The 24,394-nt window shown below is 37.9% G+C and overlaps 1 protein-coding gene across 1 annotated transcript in view; it reads right to left on the bottom strand.

Annotated features, from left to right (window-relative positions):
* Window positions 1-24,394, bottom strand: part of LOC128656406 (solute carrier family 12 member 9) — a 455,098-nt gene that overhangs the window by 371,280 nt on the left and 59,424 nt on the right. Inside the window, exon 2 of the mRNA XM_053710294.1 lies at window positions 10,245-10,379. Coding sequence (XP_053566269.1) covers window positions 10,245-10,379 — 135 coding nt within the window. The remainder of the gene's footprint in view (window positions 1-10,244; window positions 10,380-24,394) is intronic.

The raw sequence follows: 24,394 nt of genomic DNA, 5'->3' as shown, positions 1-24,394 counted from the left end.
GTAATTATTTCTGTCTCAGCTTGCTGCCATGTGATCAAGAATATTCTCTTTTTAGGTATGAGAATAAGTTTAAAATATTTATTAGTATATAATTGTATACAAAGAGTGTTTTATTCTTAATACAATTGTATATTAGAAGCGTATAACAGTGTAATACAAGTTTTTGTATGACATCGTAAAAATTTGGAGTTGAAAAAGTGGGACCACTAAGAAATTTAATGTGACCATTAGCTCTTGGGCAACTTTTTCAACCCCTGAATATATACATACATATACTGCAATGTAACAAATGCATTGCAGATTAATTTGTTCCCAATTACCAATTGTACCTGCTGGAATGTATTAAATTGTTTACAACTAGCTATTTTACCTTTACATCAGCATTATTAATACCTCTGGTATGCCTACCGATACTGAAAGTTTCTATAATATAGTATAGGCTAGAGAAAAGATGTCTAAACATTGCTAGCAGATGAAATTACACTCCCAGTGGGAGGTAGGACAGATATGTGATAGAATGTTATTTCTTTACTTGTGCTCTCTAGGTACTGGGCTTTGGTATACACACAGAGATAATATAAAGAAGCATGTGTGCATACAGAAATTAATAAAATAAGGAGATCTGATTTTTCTGCAAGCGCAACCCATTGAAACAGGCTGTGGTTTGAAAGAACAAACACATCTATTTCATATACAAGAATAAACCTAAATACACACTCTCTCTCTCTCTCAATATATATATATATATATATATATATATATATATATATGTGTGTGTGTGTGTGTGTGTGTATATATACAATCTGCAGCTGGTTTAACAAGTAATTGGAAACACATTGAGGGAAAACAATTTTTACACTACACTGTCCCTTTAAGATCCCTCATCACATTTTTCCTTCTCGCCTTCCCCACTCTCATCTCTCTCCCCTATCTTTATTTTTTACTTTCTTTTTCTCTGGAGATTTCTTATCCCAAGGGTAATTTCTGTCCCTGCAGGCGGTGATAGCAAAAGATAGACGAGCATTGTGCCTGCAGATAGAAGTGCATTGTCTCCGCAGATTGAAGTACATTACAGAATCAGCTCTAATCAGGAAGGTTCACTTTAATTTAATATGTGCACACACAATTATCCTCAGCACTGCTCATTTAGAGAGGAGATCAGATACTGGCACAATCAAAAATCAACATATATATGCTTTGAAGATAAGGTGTGTGCAGTGCCAGGAAAAAAACAGGTGCTCATCGCCACTTCCTCTTGAAAAAAAAATTAAAGAATAGTGCAGGAAAGCAGAATCTGGCTGCTGAAAAGGAGAACAAGTCCAAGAAGAAGTCCAATATGCTTTGCATTTTTCAGAAAAGAGAATGTACAACAGCATTTTATTATTGCATTGCTGCTTAAAGGGACACTGAACCAAAATTTGTTTCTTTCGTGATTCAGATAGAGCATGCAATTTTAAGCAACTTTCTAATTTACTCCTATTATCAATTTTTCTTCGTTCTCTTGCTATCTTTATTTGAAAAAGAATGCATCTAAGCTTTTTTGGGGGGTTCAGTACTCTGGACAGCACTTTTTTATTGGTGGATGAATGTATTCACCAATCAGCAAGAACAACCCAGGTTGTTCACCAAAAATGGGCCGGCATCTAAACTTACATTCTTGCATTTCAAATAAAGATAGCAAGAGAATGAAGAAAATTTGATAATAGGAGTAAATTAGAAAGTTGCTTAAAATGTCATGCTCTATCTGAATCACAAAAGAAAAAATTTGGGTTCAGTGTCCCTTTAATGAACAACTTTCTATTTAAACCCTGAATAAAGTCAGCTGTGGAGCAGGAATGCATATGCATTACTGATTCTGGGCTGAGAATGGGAATGGCAGCTACACATGTATGCCGTCTTTGTCAGCAATGATATTGCCAGATGATACAAATACCTTAGGCTCTCTGAGCAAGTGCTGAGTTCAAAATGCTGGTGCACGGAGCATACTTAAATACACTCTTGAAACAGCTATAGTTTTACTAGGAACATTTTTCTTATACATGAATACTGCAAAAATGCTTCTATTCAAAACTGAAATGCACCCATGTGTATTCCAATTTTGTCAGGAATATCTCTTTAAATTTAACATCAATTTAAGATGCTTTACATTAATCTTTTGTTTTATGCAAGAGCACTTTCATAGAAACTGTTTAAGTCTAATGTCCTTTTAACTTTCCACCTTGAGCAGCCAGGTAACATCAAGATGTCATCCTCTTAACTAAATCAACATTCCCTGGCTGATGTAATTATAGTTTATTCTATTACTTTAGCATTGCCATGTCTGTAGAGGCAAACAAAAAAACTAAAATAAAAACAAAACTCAGGACCATGTGTAGCCTATGAAAGGTTTAGCTTGCCATCTAGTGCCAAATGATGGGATATACCCTATACTGTTGCTGTTATAAGATACATGAAGTTGATGCAAAAATACTGTCATCCAGGGCTAGTGGACCACTGGTCATTTCAAGCCCTGTAATACACTTTAAAACTATGTGCGTGATCTTCCTGCGCTAAAGACCAGTGTCAGTGGTTCTAAAGCTGAAACTATTGAGGTGAGTAGAAATGTAAATGAACACTCTAGAGAGTAAATTTTATATATAAACAGATATTCTTTTATTTGATATTAAAAGATAAAAAATGATAAAAAGTGCTCCTTGACTCTTAAAATAAATTTATGTTAAAAGCAATTGTTAAAATATTTTGTCTTTTTTTCAGCAAAAAATAGCAAAGGCAAAAAGACAAACAGTAGGTATAGTTAGTATACACAGTGGATTAAGAGACATAAGAGGTTAGTAAACAATTATATGGGGTTAAAATGTGTAAGACAGATAGAGAAGAAAAGGATATTAGCAAGATATCAGCTTATTGCATATGAAAAGCAGTTTTCTGCATATATTAGGTAGCGTATTGTACTCCAAAAGAAGCGTATTGCATATAGATAGCGTCTTGTATAGAAAAGCAAGCTATAGTAAGCTATAATAAATGAAAACAAGCCTTAGTACGTGAAAATCAGCATATATGAGTCAGAGCATGATTAAACTAAAACGTTGTATAAAAAATGTTCTTTTCTGTGCACAGGTAAAGATTAAGGCAGGTGAAAATTTAATGCCGTCTCTTTATAGTGGGGGTACCTTATATGATCAAGTTATAGTTTGTTCAGTTTTCAAATGTTGATGTATCAAATAGGAGTCTTCCCGGAATAATTGGGTGTTTTCCCGGATTAGTGGTAAAGCCAGGTTACCTTAAGATTGCTGGTTCCGAAGAAAGCGTCTGATGGTTTGCAGATATTTGCACAGAAAAGAACATTTTTTATACAACGTTTTAGTTTAATCATGCTCTGACTCATATATGCTGATTTTCACGTACTAAGGCTTGTTTTAATTTATTATAGCTTACTATAGCTTGCTTCTCTATACAAGACGCTATCTATATGCAATACGCTTCTTTTGGAGTACAATACGCTACCTAATATATGCAGAAAACTGCTTTTCATATGCAATAAGCTGATATCTTGCTAATATCCTTTTCTTCTCTATCTGTCTTACACATTTTAACCCCATATCATTGTTTACTAACCTCTTATGTCTCTTAATCCACTGTGTATACTAACTATACCTACTGTTTGTCTTTTTGCCTTTGCTATTTTTTGCTGAAAAAAAGACAAAATATTTTAACAATTGCTTTTAACATAAATTTATTTTAAGAGTCAAGGAGCACTTTTTATCATTTTTTATCTTTTAATATCAAATAAAAGAATATCTGTTTATATATAAAATTTACTCTCTAGAGTGTTCATTTACATTTCTACTCACCTCAATAGTTTCAGCTTTAGAACCACTGACACTGGTCTTTAGCGCAGGAAGATCACGCACATAGACTTTCACTTATCAATATCTTCTGGGGATTTTTGATATCAACCTGTGTACTTTGAGGTGATTTTTTCAGCGCTCTCTCTCTCTATAGTACACTTTAAAACTAGCAAGAAGATTTTATATATATATATATATATATGTATATATATATATATATATACACACAGAGAGAAGCACAATCACAGGAACGAACAACTGGCTCAATACTATTGTTAGCTTGTTCTATGGCGATTTACCACCTGGGTGCAGCTTCTACTCTGTGAAAAGCATTACTGGGCTAAAAAGTTGCACCCAGGTGGTAAATCGCCATAGAACAGGCTAACAATGTTATTGAGCCAGTTGTTCGTTCCTGTAAGTGCATTTCTCTCTGTATGTATTTAGTCTCCCTATGGGAAAAAGGGGCAAGCAGACGTGGACTCCGTATCTCAGAGTGCTTAGAGGAATATAGCTACACCTCACTGACGAGGCCCAATGAAGGCTGAAACGATCGCCTGGGGTTGCTGTGTTCCTTGTTCAGAGAGGAATTGCCTGGTATTTCAGCGCTGAACTGACCGTAATAGGCGGGATCAGACTGATATACTACAGGAAAGTTCTACTCTGTGAAAAGCATTACTGGGCTAAAAAGTTGCACCCAGGTGGTAAATCGCCATAGAACAGGCTAACAATGTTATTGAGCCAGTTGTTCGTTCCTGTGAGTGCACTTCTCTCTGTATGTATTTAGTCTCCCTATGGGAAAAAGGGGCAAGCAGACGTGGACTCCTTGCTCAGTGTGCTTAGAGAAATATAGCTACACCTCACTGACGAGGCCCAATGAAGGCCGAAACAATCGTCTGGGGTTGCTGTGTTCCATATTCAGAAAGGAATTGCCTGGTATTTCGGCGCTGGACTGACCGTAATAGGCGGGATCAGACTGATATACTACAGGAAAGTTCTACTCTGTGAAAAGCATTACTGGGCTAAAAAGTTGCACCCAGGTGGTAAATCGCCATAGAACAGGCTAACAATGTTATTGAGCCAGTTGTTCATTCCTGTGAGTGCACTTCTCTCTGTATATATATATATATATATATATATATATATATATATATATATATATATATATATATATATATATATATATATATATATATATACACATACACATACATATACACATTTTTTAGGTGCCAAAAAAAGTTTTTGTATACAAATAAATGCAGTTTAATCTCAAAAGTTAGGTGCCTGAAATCAAAATATAGGAGCTGTGGTAACATTGCTACTTGACTTTCTAAAGCCCTTAACCAAGCTATCCTTGTAGCTGGTTACCACTGAGGGGAAAAAGAAAGAGAGACTAAGGGGCCTATCTATCAAGCTCCGAACGTATAGGAATCGTCGGAATTTAACCCGATCGAGCAGGCGGACAGGAATTGCCGGAGTACGATCGGGTTGATTGAGACCCCTCTGCTGGCGGCCGATTGGCCGCGAGTCTGAAGGGGGCGGCGTTGCACCAGCAGCTCTTGTGAGCTGCTGGTACAATGCTGAATACGGAGAGCGTATTGCTCTCCGCATTCAGTGATGTCTTGCGGACCTGATCCGCACTGTCAGATCAGGTCTGCAAGACATTTGTTAAATAGGCCCCAGAGACTGTAGTTCTATGCCCATGTGCAGCTTTAGGGGCCTATTTATCAAAGGTCTTGCGGACCTGATCCGACAGTGCGGATCAGGTCCGCAAGACCTTGCTGAATGCGGAGAGCAATACGCTCTCTGTATTCAGCATTGCACCAGCAGCTCACAAGAGCTGCTGGTGCAACGCCGCCCCCTGCAGACTCGTGGCCAATGGGCCACCAGCATGGGGGTGTCAATCAACCCGATCGTACTCGATCGGGTTGATTTCCGGCGATTCATGTCCGCCTCATCAGAGCAGGCAGAGTCGGACAGGGTTATGGAGCAGCGGTCACCAGAAACACGGGCCCACAAGCTCCATTCGGAGCTTGATAAATGGGCCCCAATAGGTCTTGTGCATGCGCACCCTCCTTTATAGACATATCGTGAGTGCACGTGAAATTGCCACCACATGACCTCCTGACCTAGTATAATAATGCCATTTGGTTGACAGTAGTGAAAGCAGACATTTAGTATGGTGACCAGACATCGCTATTTTTTATGGACAGTTGTAAATTTGGGCATTGTTTTATTTTTCTGTGTGTTAAGGACAGTCCTGAATTTGTTCAATCTGTCTCTAAGTTGTTAAAGGGCTAAGCTAAGATTGTCCCAATTAGCTTAAATGGGTTTCCTGTCCCTTGCCAGAGTGTCTAAACGACAAGAATCAACTTCACTTTTGACAAACTCAGCTGCCGCTACTACTCCAATCCAGCAGGGGTTGCTGTTGTGTATCACAGTTTAGTTAGCACTTACAGTTACAACAGCATGGGTTGGCATACAGAAGAAGGGGGGGGGGATAATGTGTTTGGAGCTGGACTTACAGCTACAGTAAGGTTTTATTATTGGTTTTTATTGTAGGTAAACAATTTTACATCCCTGTATAAACTTAAACATTTTCAACAGTTTTTTTTAACTCTTACTCAACATTTTTAATGTGCTCAGAATTTGTGTCTGTGGTGTCCTGAATTGGGGTCTGTGAAATCTGTCACCTTACGTTTGTAATTTCAGTGGTAGTGATTCTGTTTTGAGAGTGACAAGTTAGCTATATATGCTTAAAAATTACATTTTCTTTAAAAGGCTTCTTGACATTATAGGGTCTCTCATACCGGTTAAACTATCATTCTAAACTGAACATAACATCATATTGATCTGTATTCGAGTAATGTGGCGAAGTTTAATCACTCACTTCCTGTTGTATATATCCGTATGCAGACTTGCTACAGAGGATTTACACAGAGACCACAACACATGTGCAAATCCAATGCTTGTGTCAAATACATCATACATATGCATGATGCGGCTTCAAGTCTGTCAGTGTAACCGCTGAGCTCTGTCAAAGAGGTTGATGTCAGCAGTGATGTCACTGTCTGCAACGTATGCATGCAAGAGAAAGTAGCTAGAACTGCAGGAAAATTGTAATTATATATTTTTTCAAAGCTAACTGCCACACTTCCAGCTTGTTCTGAGAAAAAAAAAGTATTAAGGGTTTACCATACTGCTTCCTGACAAAGCTCAAATGGTGATACTTCTGCTTCCTTAGTCCAGGAAGTTGAGACTACCCACACAAAGAGCTAGATTACAAGTGAAGCGCTAATTTAACGTGCGCCTCCTCAAACTTTACGGGTGCACGTTAAATAACCAGCCATTATAAGTGGTTGGTTAATGCTACCGTGAGCTCACGGTAGCAGCTTCTGCTAAGTGCAATTAACCAGAGGTCAGACCTCTGGTTAATTAAAAAAATGACCCCCAATTGCCCCTTAAAGGGACAGTACATCTTGGTCCTCTTAAAGTCTTACTTTAGATTAAGATGCAAATATCCTCCTGCACCCCTTTCTATATCATGCAGCAGTAACAGTAAAAAAGTTATTTTAAAATTACTGTTGTTTCTGGTCACTTTGAAATGGCTGCCAAGCTCTGTCCACTGATATAAATATGTATTTGCAATAAAAGGTTTAATTTTCGCACTCCATTAAAGTCTATGGCAGAATACGTTAACGTGGTCGCAATATTCAAAGCTTAACTTTTTGCCCATGTCAGGTTTTCACGTGCGCACTAACTTTATATTTTTAACTTGTAATACAAGTGCAACCCGATGCACGGAAAAAGACTCCATCTAGCTCCTCTTATCTCAGGGCATTTTGACATTTTTGCACCCCTAGACAGTGCTAGTTCATGTGTGCATTATATATAACATTGTGCTCCCTCACATGGAGTTATTTGAGTCTGCACTTATTAGCTAAAATGCGTCTGTCAAAATCACTGAGATAATGGGCAGTCTGCAGAAACCTAGATACAAGGTAATCACAGAGGTAAAAAATATATTAATACAACAGTGTTGGATATGGAAAACTGGGGAATGGGTAATAAAGGGATATCAAGTAGACTGTTCGTTAAAAGGTTGCTTCCAAAAATCTAAGAAAAAAAGAAGTAAATCCCTATGTGGTGAAACTGATCTATCTGAAGGACTAATTTGATCTACGGCATGACTATTTTTATTGAACAGATTTCCCAAACTCAATAGTAAGCTATAGCAGAAAGCTTTTTCCTTGCCATTAGTAAAGTTTTTATCACTGTAAATGGATTGTCTAGTTTATCAATTTTTATCTTTCAGTAACCAGGCCGCCATCTTCAGCTTCTGTGGATTGTGATACAATATTGGTCCCTAATGAAGAACTTCTAGAATAGCTAGAATAAAAGCAGTTCCAATCCTAAATATGTTTGTAATGGAAATCAATGCCTTCTTGGTTATAGATTAAGATTTGCAATGACATTTGCTTGAGGAAACCAAACATATTACTATTACATACAGTTACCAAATATTTACCTGTTTTGGTAACTGAAATCATTGCTAAAATAGTATGGAGCAATGCACCTTCTTTAAAAAATAAATTCTTATTTCATTATATATTTAAAGGGACACTGAACCCAATTTTTTCTTTTGTGATTTAGATAGAGCATGCAATTTTAAGCAACTTTCTAACTTACTCTTAGCATCTAAGCTAAGGAGCCAAACAGTTTTTGGTTCAGAATACTGGACAACATTTGTTTATTGGTGGGTGAATTTATCCACCAATCAGCAAAAACAACCCAGGTTGTTCACTAAAAATGGGCCAGCATCTAAACTTACATTCTTGTTTTTCAAATAAAGATACAAAGAGAACAAATAAAATTTGATAATAGGAGTAAATTAGAAAGTTGCTTAAAATTGCATGCTCTATCTGAATCACGAAATAAAAAAAATTGGGTTCAGTGTCCCTTTAAAGGCCTAGGTGGAAAGTATCAATTTTTTAGACAGATAGATAATAAGATATTTAAGGGAAGACACTTGAATAGTGAACCTGAAAATCTAAGAAAGTGGTGAGTTGCTACCCATAGAATTTATACTGAAGTCTATGAGAATCAGTATTCAGGATTATTACTCAAATGTTACTTTTGATATTTAAATGCAACATTTGAAAAAGCAAATGTAATAGGTGCTGACAAAATCAAGTGCTGAATGTTTGGTAAAAGAAATAATAGAGGCACAGGTCTGCTGAAATATTCTCCCATCTCTACTCACTGGCTTATAAAAGACAAATCAGGGTTGCTGTATGAATTTTACAAATATTCCAAGACTATCCCAAAGGTGATAAACTAGGAATCACTGAAGTTTGTAGGATTCAGATTCACTTTCTGCTCACGCCTTGCATTACAGACCCTTTTATGTATTAAATATGGACCCCTCTCTTCTGGGATATATCTTTTTCTTCCATTATATATTATATATTTTATTGTGAACTGGGACTCTTACTATATTTTTGCACAGGGTGATAATTCAAATGAGTTGTTTGTTTTTTGTTCTTATTGAGGGCTTTTTATATAGCAAGAAATACAGCTCTCAAGCTAAAATTTGCCTTTCTACTATTCTCTGAGGGACTTGGTACTGACAAGATAATCTGAGCGGAGAGGTTTAGGTCATCAGATTCCTGGTCATTTTATCAAATTACCTTAAAGAGACAGTAAAGACAAAGTCAAACTTTCATAATTCAGATAGATCATGCAATTTTAAACAACATTCCAGTTTATTCTATTATCTACTTATATTCATTCTTTTGGAATCCTTTGTTGACATGGATATCTAGGTAGGCTCAGGTGCAGCAATGCTAGCTGCTGATTTGATAATAAAAGTACATTTAAATTGTATGCTCTAAATCATGAAAGAAACAATTTCGGTTTCATGTTTCTTTAACCTTTACATAGTTATTTATTAGGTTTTATTGAACAGACCACTACTTTATATCTCCTTTCTAAATATGCCCCCAGATTTGTCAGTTAATACTAAATTATGTTCTCTTGCGCCACCATAAAATTACAGCTTCGGCTCCCTTCCTCTTTTTTTTCACATTTCCCTTAAGTATTATTCACTTGTCAGTGTTTTTTTTTGTATTGAATTTTTGTAACGCTCTCTATATTCTTAAGCATAATTTTAATAAATCTATTCAGAGCCATGCTTGGCTTATCTCCATGCAAGAAAAGAAACTGAAGCACAACTTATTTTCACGGGTGAAATGACATTGGTATACATATCTCTCTATATATATATATATATATATATATATATATATATATATATATATGTCCGTCACGGCTCTGAATTATTTTTGATCTCCAATAATCACGTACATGAGCTGAACATGACTTTTAAAAGGATACAGTACGCTCCACCAGCATCCAGAGCGCCATTAGTAGAGATGGCACAAACGGATAGAACAGTCATGCCAATGATAAAATAGGATAACACAAGCATTCCCACTGTCTCATACAGACCTGCTTGACCAACCACGAACCCTGCAGAGAGAAAAAAAAACAAAGCAGGTTACTCAGTGCAGTAAATGACTGTAAAGTATATATAACAAACTTCTCCAGAACTTTCAAGGCATTTAAATGTGGATAATTGTCCAGCTATTTCTAAATGAATTATGTGATTGCCGTATTTATGTTAAATCTAGAAACCAATCAAGCAATTACAAAACTATTTATTATTGTCACAGGCGCCTATAGCTATTAGTGATCCTACAACCTCATAACTACTTTCCTTTTTTCACAGGTTGTATATAAAAGAACTTGTATTTGCTTTACATAAGATCTTAAAGAAACAATGCTCTAATTTATTAGCTCACGTCATTTTAGCACTACCAACCCTGCAAGTTTATGGCCTTTCTAGATTACAATTTACAAGTGGAACATGTGGTTAGTTATGCTCAGCCTCGCACAATCAATAACACTCCATGGGGTATTACAAATTGTTGGTTAAAATGTTTTTTAGTGAAGAGTGTGAGGGCAGCAGTGTTGTTATCTTGGCTTTGGAGATCATTTTGAGGAATCTATAGCTATCCTGTATTTAAGGAATAGGAAACCCCAACATTTTTTTTCATGATTCAGATAGAACATACGATATCATTCAAACAACTTTCTAATTTACTTCTATTATAAAATTTGCTTTATTCTCTTGTTGTCCATTGCTGAAGTAACAACATTGCACTACTGGCAGCTAGCTGAGCACATCTAGTCAGCCAATCACAAGAGACAAATGTGTGCAGGAACCAATCAACAACTAACTTCCACTAGTGTAGGATATGTGCATACCAAGAGAACAAAGCACATTTGAAAATAGAAGTGAATTTATTGACCCACTCCTGTCTCCTTGGTAACTTGCTTTTTTATTGTCTCAATAAATGTTGTTTTTAAATGTATTACCCCTAGCAGTGCCGTACTTTCTACTAATCCTTGGAACTACTTGTGGAATGACCCGAGCGAGGAGGCACAGGTGATACTCTTGCACACGAGTTGCAGCGCTGCTTGGAGCCAAGGCTTGAGTTTAGAATTAATTTTGATTTTCATATCCCTTTAAGCACATTTCACTTCACAGTGTCATCAAATTTGTATTTGAATTATTAGAGGGATATGTAACCCAAAAATTTTCATCTGGGATTCACATAGGGCTTACAATTTTTAAAAAAGTTTCCAATTTACGTTATCAAATTTTCTTAGTTCTCATGGTATTCTTTGTTGAAGAGATACCTAGGTAGGTGTCTGGAGTACTACATGGCAGGAAAAGGTGCTGACATCTAGTGCTCTTTTAAATGGAGAACATTCTTGCAAAACTGTTGCCATATAGTGCTCCAGAAACGTGCACACTCCTGAGCTTATGTCCTTGCTTTTCAACAAAGATACAAAGAAGATTGAATAATAGAAGTAAATTAGAAAGTTGTTTAAATGTGTATGCTCCATCTGAATCATGAAAGAAGAAAAATGGGTTTTAAATAACATCTTTCAAAAGCCACCATCACTCTAATGAAATCCAGAAATCTGTTGATTCTTGTGTGCAAGATAGGTCCATTATTTACTTTGCTAAAAATATCATTTATTTATAGAGCATGAATAATGTCCCGGTCAGTACTGTCAATCACTGCCAAGGGAGTAAAGCTCTCAGTATCCAGAGGGGAGCACCTCAATCAGCCTGTCTGGAAGTTCCAGGTACCCACAACTACTTTGTCCCCACCCCTCTGAGGGAGTGAGGCCTTTTCAAGCTGGTTTCTTGTTGTGACACTCTCGGTCTCCGAGTCTGCCCCTTCTCTGTAGTGCCTCCACTTTACAAAAGCCCGGTGATCAGGTCTTGCTGAGGCCTCACTTATCTCGGTCTCCGAGTCTGCCCCTTCTCTGTAGTGCCTCCACTTTACAAAAGCCCGGTGCTCAGGTCTTGCTGAGGCCTCACTTATCTCGGTCTCCGAGTCTGCCCCTTCTCTGTAGTGCCTCCACTTTACAAAAGCCCGGTGATCAGGTCTTGCTGAGGCCTCACTTATCTCGGTCTCCGAGTCTGCCCCTTCTCTGTAGTGCCTCCACTTTACAAAAGCCCGGTGATCAGGTCTTGCTGAGGCCTCACTTATCTCGGTCTCCGAGTCTGCCCCTTCTCTGTAGTGCCTCCACTTTACAAAAGCCCGGTGATCAGGTCTTGCTGAGGCCTCACTTATCTCGGTCTCCGAGTCTGCCCCTTCTCTGTAGTGCCTCCACTTTACAAAAGCCCGGTGATCAGGTCTTGCTGAGGCCTCACTTATCTCGGTCTCCGAGTCTGCCCCTTCTCTGTAGTGCCTCCATTTTACAAAAGCCAGGTGATCAGGTCTTGCTGAGACCTCACTTATCTCGGTCTCTGAGTCTGCCCCTTCTCTGTAGTGCCTCCACTTTACAAAAGCCCGGTGATCAGGTCTTGCTGAGGCCTCACTTATCTCGGTCTCCGAGTCTGTCCCTTCTCTGTAGTGCCTCCACTTTACAAAAGCCCGGTGATCAGGTCTTGCTGAGGCCTCACTTATCTCGGTCTCCGAGTCTGCCCCTTCTCTGTAGTGCCTCCACTTTACAAAAGCCCGGTGATCAGGTCTTGCTGAGGCCTCACTTATCTCGGCCTCCCAGCACTCCTCCAGGGAAATGTACAACAAAGAGATTAGTACCAGTATAAGGGATTCCTTAACGGCTGCATTAACATGTCCTCTTGTCTCTCGGCATGCTGGGACTTGCAGTTCCCAGCCTTGCAGCCTAGACCTGATTCTGCTGCACAGCCTAGACCTGATTCTGCTGCACTGGGCTAAATGTTAAAGGGACATAAAACCCTAATTTTTTCTTTCATGATTCGGATAGAGAATACAATTTTAAAAGTTTACAATTTACTTCTATTATAGAATTTGCTTTGCTCTCATGTAATTCTTTGTTGAAGAGGTATAGAGATAGGTGACGTGCAAATGCCTGGAGCACTACATGATAGGAAATTCTGCTGTCATCTAGTGCTCTTCCTAATGTATGGCAAAACTGCTACCATATAATGCTGCAGACATGTACACACTGCTGAGCTTACCCTCCTGCTTTTCAACAAAGGATAACAAGAAAGTGAAGAAAATAATAGCATAGAAATAAATTGGAAAATTAATCATGAAGTAAAAATGTTGGGTTTTATGTACCTTTAAGTGTGGCTGGCAGCAGTAAATGGTGGCTGTTGGGTGGCATCCATGGCTGGCTTGGGAGCTCCAATTCAGGGCATCAGGGCCTAAGTTTAAGGCATCAGTGGCACCTGGGTTTGTCTGTTAAAAACTGGCACCTTTACTGAAACCTGTAATACTGTACATTGGCTTTGTGAACAAGAGGCAGTTACAGAAAACAACTTTTTCTTGCAGCAACTTTGAATACAACAAACACTCTTCAGCTGCTTGAGTGTATTGTCCCTTAAAAGTCTTACGGTTTAAGTTAAACAGACACACTAGTCAAGATTAAACATTCATGATTCAGATAGGGCATGCAATTTTAAACAACTTTCCAATTTACTTTTATCATCAAATTTGCTTTGTTCTCTTGGTATTATTTGTTGAAAATTAAACCTAGGTAGGCTCATATGCTAATATGAAGACCGCCTCTTATCTCAGTGTATTCTGACAGTTTTTTCAGCTAGAAAGCGCTAGATCATATGTGCCATATAGATTACATTGTGCTCACTCCTTTGGAGTTATTTATGAGTCAACACTGATTGGGTAAAATGCTTGTCTGTCAAAAGAACTGAGATAAGGGCGCAGTCTGCAGAGGTTTAGATAGAAGGTAATCACAGAGGTAAAAAGCATGTTAATATAAGCGTGTTGGTTATGTAAAACTGGGGAATAGGTAATAAAGGGATTATCTATCATTTTAAAACAATAACAATTCTGTAGTAGACTGCCCCTTTAAGGCTTGGCAATAAATCAAAGTTGGAGCTAACTAAATAATTCAGGGTTCAAATTCAGCTTTTTAGGGACCAGGCAAGGTTTTTTGTATACACCAGGGGTTCACACACTGAAATAAAACTTAGCAGCTATCTTAAATATACAGGAGCCAACCACAAATTTTGTATGAGCAAAAAAAAAAAGAAAAAAACATAATTTATGCTTACCTGATAAATTCCTTTCTTCTGTTGTGTGATCAGTCCACGGGTCATCATTACTTCTGGGATATTATCTGCTCCCCTACAGGAAGTGCAAGAGGATTCACCCAGCAGAGTTGCTATATAGCTCCTCCCCTCTACGTCACCTCCAGTCATTCGACCAAAGACCAACGAGAAAGGAGAAGCCAAGGGTGAAGTGGTGACTGGAATATAATTTAAAAAATATTTACCTGCCTTAAAAAAACAGGGCGGGCCGTGGACTGATCACACAACAGAAGAAAGGAATTTATCAGGTAAGCATAAATTATGTTTTCTTCTGTTATGTGTGATCAGTCCACGGGTCATCATTACTTCTGGGATACCAATACCAAAGCAAAAGTACACGGATGACGGGAGGGATAGGCAGGCTCATTATACAGAAGGAACCACTGCCTGAAGAACCTTTCTCCCAAAAATAGCCTCCGAAGAAGCAAAAGTGTCAAATTTGTAAAATTTGGAAAAAGTATGAAGCGAAGACCAAGTTGCAGTCTTGCAAATCTGTTCAACAGAGGCCTCATTCTTAAAGGCCCAAGTGGAAGCCACAGCTCTAGTAGAATGAGCTGTAATTCTTTCAGGAGGCTGCTGTCCAGCAGTCTCATAGGCTAAACGAATTATGCTACGAAGCCAGAAGGAGAGAGAGGTAGCCGAAGCCTTATGACCTCTCCTCTGACCAGAGTACACGACAAACAGGGAAGACGTTTGTCGAAAATCCTTAGTTGCCTGCAAGTAGAACTTGAGGGCACGAACTACATCCAGATTGTGTAGAAGACGTTCCTTCTTTGAAGAAGGATTTGGACACAAGGATGGAACAACAATCTCTTGATTGATATTCCTGTTAGTGACTACCTTAGGTAAGAACCCAGGTTTAGTACGCAGAACTACCTTGTCTGAGTGAAAGATCAGATAAGGAGAATCACAATGTAAGGCTGATAACTCAGAGACTCTTCGAGCCGAGGAAATAGCCATTAAAAACAGAACTTTCCAAGATAACAATTTTATATCAATGGAATGAAGGGGTTCAAACGGAACACCCTGTAAAACGTTAAGAACTAAGTTTAAACTCCATGGCGGAGCAACAGTTTTAAACACAGGCTTGATCCTAGCTAAAGCCTGACAAAAGGCCTGGACGTCTGGATTTTCTGACAGACGCCTGTGTAACAAGATGGACAGAGCTGAGATCTGTCCCTTTAATGAACTAGCCGATAAACCCTTTTCTAAACCTTCTTGTAGAAAGGACAATATCCTAGGAATCCTAACCTTACTCCAGGAGTAATCTTTGGATTCACACCAGTATAGGTATTTACGCCATATCTTATGGTAAATCTTTCTGGTAACAGGCTTCCTAGCCTGTATCAGGGTATCAATAACCGACTCAGAAAAACCACGTTTTGATAAAATCAAGCGTTCAATTTCCAAGCAGTCAGCTTCAGAGAAGTTAGATTTTGGTGTTTGAATGGACCCTGTATCAGAAGGTCCTGTCTTAGAGGTAGAGACCAAGGCGGACAGGATGACATGTCCACTAGATCTGCATACCAAGTCCTGCGTGGCCATGCAGGTGCTATTAGAATCACTGATGCTCTCTCCTGTTTGATTTTGGCAATCAATCGAGGAAGCAGCGGGAAGGGTGGAAACACATAAGCCATCCCGAAGTTCCAAGGTGCTGTCAAAGCATCTATCAGAACCGCTCCCGGATCCCTGGATCTGGATCCGTAGCGAGGAAGTTTGGCGTTCTGGCGAGACGCCATGAGATCTATCTCTGGTTTGCCCCAACGTCGAAGTATTTGGGCAAAGACCTCCGGATGAAGTTCCCACTCCCCCGGATGAAAAGTCTGGCGACTCAAGAAATCCGCCTCCCAGTTCTCCACTCCCGGGATGTGGATTGCTGACAGGTGGCAAGAGTGAGACTCTGCCCAGCGAATTATCTTTGATACTTCCATCATTGCTAGGGAGCTTCTTGTCCCTCCTTGATGGTTGATGTACGCTACAGTCGTGATGTTGTCCGACTGAAACCTGATGAATCCCCGAGTTTTTAACTGGGGCCAAGTCAGAAGGGCATTGAGAACTGCTCTCAATTCCAGAATGTTTATTGGTAGGAGACTTTCCTCCTGATTCCATTGTCCCTGAGCCTTCAGAGAATTCCAGACAGCGCCCCAACCTAGTAGGCTGGCGTCTGTTGTTACAATTGTCCAGTCCGGCCTGCTGAATGGCATCCCCCTGGACAGATGTGGCCGAGAAAGCCACCATAGAAGAGAGTTTCTGGTCTCTTGATCCAGATTCAGAGTAGGGGACAAGTCTGAGTAATCCCCATTCCACTGACTTAGCATGCACAATTGCAGCGGTCTGAGATGTAGACGTGCAAAGGGAACTATGTCCATTGCTGCTACCATTAAGCCGATCACCTCCATGCATTGAGCTACTGACGGGAGTTGAATGGAATGAAGGACACGGCATGCATTTAGAAGCTTTGTTAATCTGTCTTCTGTCAGATAAATCTTCATTTCCACAGAATCTATAAGGTCCCTAAGAATGGAACTCTTGTGAGAGGAAAAAGAGAACTCTTCTTTTCGTTCACTTTCCATCCATGCGACCTTAGAAATGCCAGAACTAACTCTGTATGAGACTTGGCAGTTTGAAAGCTTGAAGCTTGTATCAGAATGTCGTCTAGGTACGGAGCTACCGAAATTCCTCGCGGTCTTAGTACCGCCAGAAGGGCACCCAGAACCTTTGTGAAGATTCTTGGAGCCGTAGCCAATCCGAATGGAAGAGCTACTTTAAGGACTCTAAGCCTGTCCGTAATGTCGTCCAGCGTAGCTGAACTAAGGTTCTCTTCCAGAGACTCAATCCAAAATGCTGCCGCAGCCGTAATCGGCGCGATGCATGCAAGGGGTTGTAATATAAAACCTTGTTGAACAAACATTTTCTTAAGGTAACCCTCTAATTTCTTATCCATAGGATCTGAAAAAGCACAGCTATCCTCCACCGGGATAGTGGTGCGCTTAGCTAAAGTAGAAACTGCTCCCTCCACCCTAGGGACCGTTTGCCATAAGTCCCGTGTGGTGGCGTCTATTGGAAACATCTTTCTAAATATTGGAGGGGGTGAGAACGGCACACCGGGTCTATCCCACTCCTTAGTAACAATTTCAGTTAATCTCTTAGGTATAGGAAAAACGTCAGTACTCGCCGGTACCGCAAAGTATTTATCCAACCTACACATTTTCTCTGGTATTGCAACAGTGTTACAATCATTAAGAGCCGCTAAGACCTCCCCTAGTAATACACGGAGGTTTTCCAATTTAAATTTAAAATTTGAAATATCTGAATCCAATCTGCTTGGATCAGAACCGTCACCCACAGAATGAAGCTCTCCGTCCTCATGCTCTGCAAGCTGTGACGCAGTATCAGACATGGCCCTAGAATTATCAGCGCACTCTGTTCTCACCCCAGAGTGATCACGCTTGCCTCTTAGTTCTGGTAATTTAGCCAAAACTTCAGTCATAACAGTAGCCATATCTTGTAATGTTATCTGTAATGGCTGCCCAGATGTACTAGGCGCCATAATATCACGCACCTCCCGGGCGGGAGATGCAGGTACTGACACGTGAGGCGAGTTAGTCGGCATAACTCTCCCCTCGCTGTTAGGTGAAATTTGTTCAATTTGTACAGATTGGCTTTTATTTAAAGTAGCATCAATACAGTTAGTACATAAATTTCTATTGGGCTCCACCTTGGCATTGGAACAAATGACACAGGTATCTTCCTCTGAATCAGACATGTTTAACACACTAGCAATAAACATGCAACTTGGTTACAATCTTATTTAACAAAAACGTATTGTGCCTCAAAAAAGCACTAAACGATTAAATGACAGTTGAAATAATGAACTGAAAAACAGTTAAAGCATCATCTTTAAAAACAACACAACTTTTAGCAAAGGTTTGTTCCCATTAGCAAAGTAACACTAATTAAATTTGCAACCTAAAAATTACAGAGCAACGTCTTAAATCACAGTCACTATATAAGTCTCACAGCTCTGCTGAGAGAATCTACCTCCCTTCAAAGAAGTTTGAAGACCCCCGAGTTCTGTTAGAGATGAACCGGATCATGCAGAAAATACAAGAGTAACTGACTGGAAATTTTTGATGCGTAGCAAAGAGCGCCAAAAACGGCCCCTCCCCCTCATACACAGCAGTGAGAGAGAAACGAAACTGTCATAATTAAAACAAGCAACCGCCAAGTGGAAAAATAATGCCCAAATATTTATTCACTCAGTACCTCAGAAATGCAAACGATTCTACATTCCAGCAGAAACGTTTAACATGAAAAATACCAATTAAAAGGTTTAATGTACTTTTACAGAGTAATTCCGGTGAAATACCATCCCCAGAATACTGAAGTGTAGAGTATACATACATGTCATTATAACGGTATGGCAGGTTTTTCTCATCAATTCCATTCAGAAAATAAAAACTGCTACATACCTCAATGCAGATTCAACTGCCCGCTGTCCCCTGATCTGAAGCTTTTACCTCCCTCAGATGGCCGAGAAACAGCAATATGATCTTAACTACTCCGGCTAAAATCATAATAAAAACTCTGGTAGATTCTTCTTCAAACTCTGCTAGAGAGGTAATAACACGCTCCGGTGCTATTGAAAAATAACAAACTTTTGATTGAAGTTATAAAAAACTAAGTATAATCACCATAGTCCTCTCACACCTCCTATCTAGTCTTTGGGTGCAAGAGAATGACTGGAGGTGACGTAGAGGGGAGGAGCTATATAGCAACTCTGCTGGGTGAATCCTCTTGCACTTCCTGTAGGGGAGCAGATAATATCCCAGAAGTAATGATGACCCGTGGACTGATCACACATAACAGAAGAAATAAGGGGCTAAACATATGCATGAATGTAGAATAATAGCTAAATTTAGGAGCCAAAAGAAAAATTTAGGAGCCCTGCCCACCTGGCTGATAGAGATGATTCAAGCTGTGTCTCATGAGGTTTGCCAAGCCCTAGTCTGTTGCTACATTATGGTATTGGAGGCTGAGAGCAGGTGCCAAGGCTGAGAGACATTTATCAATAACCAGATTTGAAGCAAAGGGCAGGCAGCATTCAACAAGGTCAAGAGTCAGTTCCACAGATCAATACTGGACAAGCACTGCTAAATAAAGGAACAAGCTGCTATGGCAAATCCAAGACAACACTAGAATGGTTATACTTCCTAAAACAGGAAGAACATTTGGAAAGAAATGTGTACATATTCCTATGGCTGGTATTTTAAATTATCAATGGGAGCAATTCTTTACCTACTAATGCTGATTATTGTATTATTATATATTTGTGTTATTATCATAGGGGTCCTTTCTTTATATTTTATTTTAACATTAGTATCTGTAGCTAAATTAGTAGATCATTCTGCTGGGTATCTTTATTTATTAGAAGCAATGATATATTTTTTTACACATTTTCAAGTTGAAAGGTCCAGTGGAGACTTCCAGTGGAAAATCTCACTTTATACTTTAATAAAGTCTAGAATGTTAATGTGATTCCTTCTCATGTTTTTGTTTAAAGCATTAAATATGTAATATAACATACAGGGTCAGACTACAAGTGGAGCACTAAATATCGTTTTTGCAAATGCGATATTAGTGCTCCACTGAGTAATACCAGAGCACGCTATTGTGCGCTGGTATTACAAGTTAAGTACAATGCAAACGCGAGCTCGCGTTCACATTGCTAGGAAGCATTGCGCTCACAAGAGTGCGCTTCCATAAGCTCTCAGAGACGGCTGAGAACCTAGCGCAGGGGGTAAGTCATGCAGCAATGGCAGCAAATAGAAAAAATATATGTATATGACTATATACATATATATTTATGTGTATATACACAAATTAACACATAAATATATATGTATATAAGCATATACATATATAATTACTGGGAAAACGCAGTTGCGATAGACCGCAATGTAAATGCACTTTCAGTGATTTATTTTTTTCTAGCACCCCACTCCCACCAACTTTATTTCCCTAAAAACTGCTTTTCCAGTTATTTTATAAAAAAATATAGATGCTGCTATATTTATTTTGTAATACAATATATGACACTTGATTTTGGGGGCATTTGAGGTTAATATTATAAGCGCTTGTAATGGCTGGTTAGTTATTGCGTGCCCGCAAACGAGAAAATTAGCGCTCCACTTGTAATCGAGTCCTCAATAATATAATGACAGCGCTCTTTATATAAACAATAAGCAGTATGTGTCAACATCAATGGCATTTGCATGAATCTGCAGTTTGTTGTTCAGTAACCTTTCTATGGCCTTTGTAACAATTCATGGCTTATTACATTTTCTAATGAACACAAGCTACTGTTTTTCTGTTGTCAGGAATATACCAGAAATACCGTGCAACAGTGAATTCCTAGTAAAGGTGTTGTACTACATATCACACCCACTCAGTTTCACATATTCAGAAAAGAAATCCAAAATAAATATGCAAAGCTGTTGCCTTTACAGAGTAGCATGATGTTGAATTAAAATTCCATACAAAATCATACTGCTTGTGAACAGGCAGTCTTCTCAAATGAGAGAATGTCATCTTTATCCACTTCAGTGCGAAGGAAGAGAGTTTCCTTCTACAGTGCAGAGAAAATCTCCCCGTTGAACTACCCAATTAAGGGCTAGATTATGAGTGGAGCGCTAGCAGTTATAAGCAAGTGTAAAGGCGACAAGGGGTTTATTGCGGGTGTTTTCACTTGTATTTTCGCTTGTATTACAAGTCGAAAGTAAACACGATCGCTTGAGCTCTAGTTAACTGTTTTGAGAAAAAAAAAGTGCCACAAAACACATTACAAAGTACAGTTACACTCATAATAACACCATCTAATAAAAATTATTTTTAAAAAATTGCATTAAAAAGTTATAAGGGATCAAGAATATGAGGTTTCAGGTGTTAGAAAAAAAAGTCAGGCAAAGGGCTTTAACAAAGAGATATATGTGCCTATAATTATATGTGTACAGATGTATATACACATATAAGACTATATAAGTGCATTGGTGCCCTTTTCAGTAAAGTAGATGAAAACACGTAAAAACATATTTATTCAATATTCATTTTTAATAAAGTGTTATATTGTGTATTTACTATAAATATTTCACATTCCAATGTTCTGCACATAGCAGAATATGTTCTATGTATTTTTAAAAAGATATTCCTATATATATCTGTATATATCTATACCTATATATAATTATATATATATATATATATATGTAAAAATAAAAACACACATCATATATATAAAGAAATATGTATTTCTGAATAAATAGAACATATTTTTCTATGTGAAGAACATTGGAATGGGAAATATTCATATTTTCATGTCGGGTTAGCACTAGGGATGCGCGAATGTGCAAATTTTCGAATTTCGAATGTAGAACGAATGTTATTACCGAAATTCGAATTCTAAATTCGAATGTCGATAAGAACGAATATTCTTAAAAATTCGAAAATCGAATGTTATTTACAGTTTTCGAATGTCACTTTCGAATTCAAATGTTTATAATTATATCGAATGTCTACATTCGAAATTCGAATTTTTCGAATTCGAATATAAATTAGAATTTTTCGAATTCGAATATAAATTTGAATTTTTCGAATTTGAATATTGCATGATTCGAATATTACATTTAAAAGCATTAGAAATACTATTACAATCTAAATTTGAATTTTTCGAATTCGAATATTGCATAATTCGAATATTACATTTAAAGAAAAAGCATTAGAAATACTATTACAATCTAAATTCGAATTTTTCCAATTCGAATACACGTATTGCATAATTCGAATATTACATTTAAAGAAAAAGCATTAGAAATACTATTACAATCTAAATTCGAATTTTTCGAATTTGAATATTGCATAATTCGAATATTACATTTAAAGAAAAAGCATTAGAAATACTATTACAATCTAAATTCGAATTTTTCGAATTTGAATATTGCATAATTCGAATATTACATTTAAAGAAAAAGCATTAGAAATACTATTACAATCTAAATTCGAATTTTTCGAATTCGAATATTGCATAATTCGAATATTACATTTAAAAGCATTAGAAATACTATAACAATCTAAATTCGAATTTTTCGAATTCGAATACACGTATTGCATAATTCGAATATTACATTTAAAGAAAAAGCATTAGAAATACTATTACAATCTAAATTCGAATTTTTCTAATTCGAATACACGTATTGCATAATTTGAATATTACATTTAAAGAAAAAGCATTAGAAATACTATTACAATCTAAATTCGAATTTTTTGAATTCGAATATTGCATAATTTGAATATTACATTTAAAGAAAAAGCATTAGAAATACTATTACAATCTAAATTCGAATTTTTCGAATTCGAATACACGTATTGCATAATTCGAATATTACATTTAAAGAAAAAGCATTAGAAATACTATTACAATCTAAATTCTAATTTTTCGAATTCGAATACACGTATTGCATAATTCGAATATTACATTTAAAGAAAAAGCATTAGAAATACTATTACAATCTAAATTCAAATTTTTCGAATTCGAATATTGCATAATTCGAATATTACATTTAAAGAAAAAGCATTAGAAATACTATTACAATCTAAATTCGAATTTTTCGAATTCGAATATTGCATAATTCGAATATTACATTTAAAGAAAAAGCATTAGAAATACTATAACAATCTAAATTCGAATTTTTCGAATTTGAATATTTTTGAATGTAATCGTAAAATTCGAAACCGAATATTCGAAAATCGAATGTTAGAATGTTATGTAAACATTCGAAATTCGATTCGAACGAACGAATGTGTTAAAATTCGTGCCGTTTTTCGAATGTTGCGAAACATTCGCCCATCCCTAGTTAGCACACTTGAAAATATGAGATTGGGTTTGCACACGAGTAGGGTGTTAGTTTTTTTCCCATTTTTTTTGCTCCATTGACTTCTATGGGGAATACGTTACAGCACGCGGTATCTAAGTTTGGCTTTTTACGCGAGTCAGGATACCGGTCGAGCGAAAACAGTTTACTTTCAACTTGTAATACGAGCGCTACCTCCTAGAGAGTGCAAAAAACAAACTTCTAGCAGAGAAAGGGGTAGATTTATCAAAGCCTTCGATTGCCTACAACTGCAGGTTACCACAAGAGAACCTGCAGTCCGTATTTATGAAGCAGCGGTCATCAGACCACTGCTTCCCCAACCTTTCAATCTCCCTGGTCTCATCTGAAGACTGACAGCTCCTGCCGAGCGTGATTAGCTGTGCGCGTGCAGGGGGTGGCGTTGCACAAGAGTGCAAAATTGCATTCTCGTGCAATGCTGAATCCCGGCAACAGAATTCAACCCATCAGAGCTGAGCTACAGCAGACAGGGGCGCGTATGTATGCCCCTGTTGGCCACAGCTTGATAAACCGACCCCTTAGTGCCCGATCAGGAGCGTTAATTACTGATCCACTTGTAATCTGACCCTAAATTGTTTTCCTCATTTTCTGGAGAGATAAGGAAGCATCTCTGAGGTCTTTCATGATTCTCAGTATCACAATATTTCTTAAGACATATGACATCATCCTGAGTGCTGATGTCACACACAAAGAGGAACTGCCCTAAGGCAGAGGAACTCATTGCTACGCAAGAGGGCTTTTAAATTACCCATATCTCAGCTCATGAACCACATAAAAGGAAATTAAACACCTCCTACGTTTGTGTAAATGTTGTGCTTGGTCCAAACTCCCAAGGGAGGTCAAAAAGTACATTCTGTAACCTGCAAGTTTAGGCAATATTCAGCATTTTGAAAATCTAGGTTACAGATTGTGCTTTTTTG

This window comes from Bombina bombina, chromosome 4 (genome assembly GCF_027579735.1).
Source record: "Bombina bombina isolate aBomBom1 chromosome 4, aBomBom1.pri, whole genome shotgun sequence".
Taxonomy (NCBI): domain Eukaryota; kingdom Metazoa; phylum Chordata; class Amphibia; order Anura; family Bombinatoridae; genus Bombina; species Bombina bombina.
Note: the sequence above shows the minus strand (reverse complement) of the source record. Positions and strands in the feature narration are given on the sequence as shown.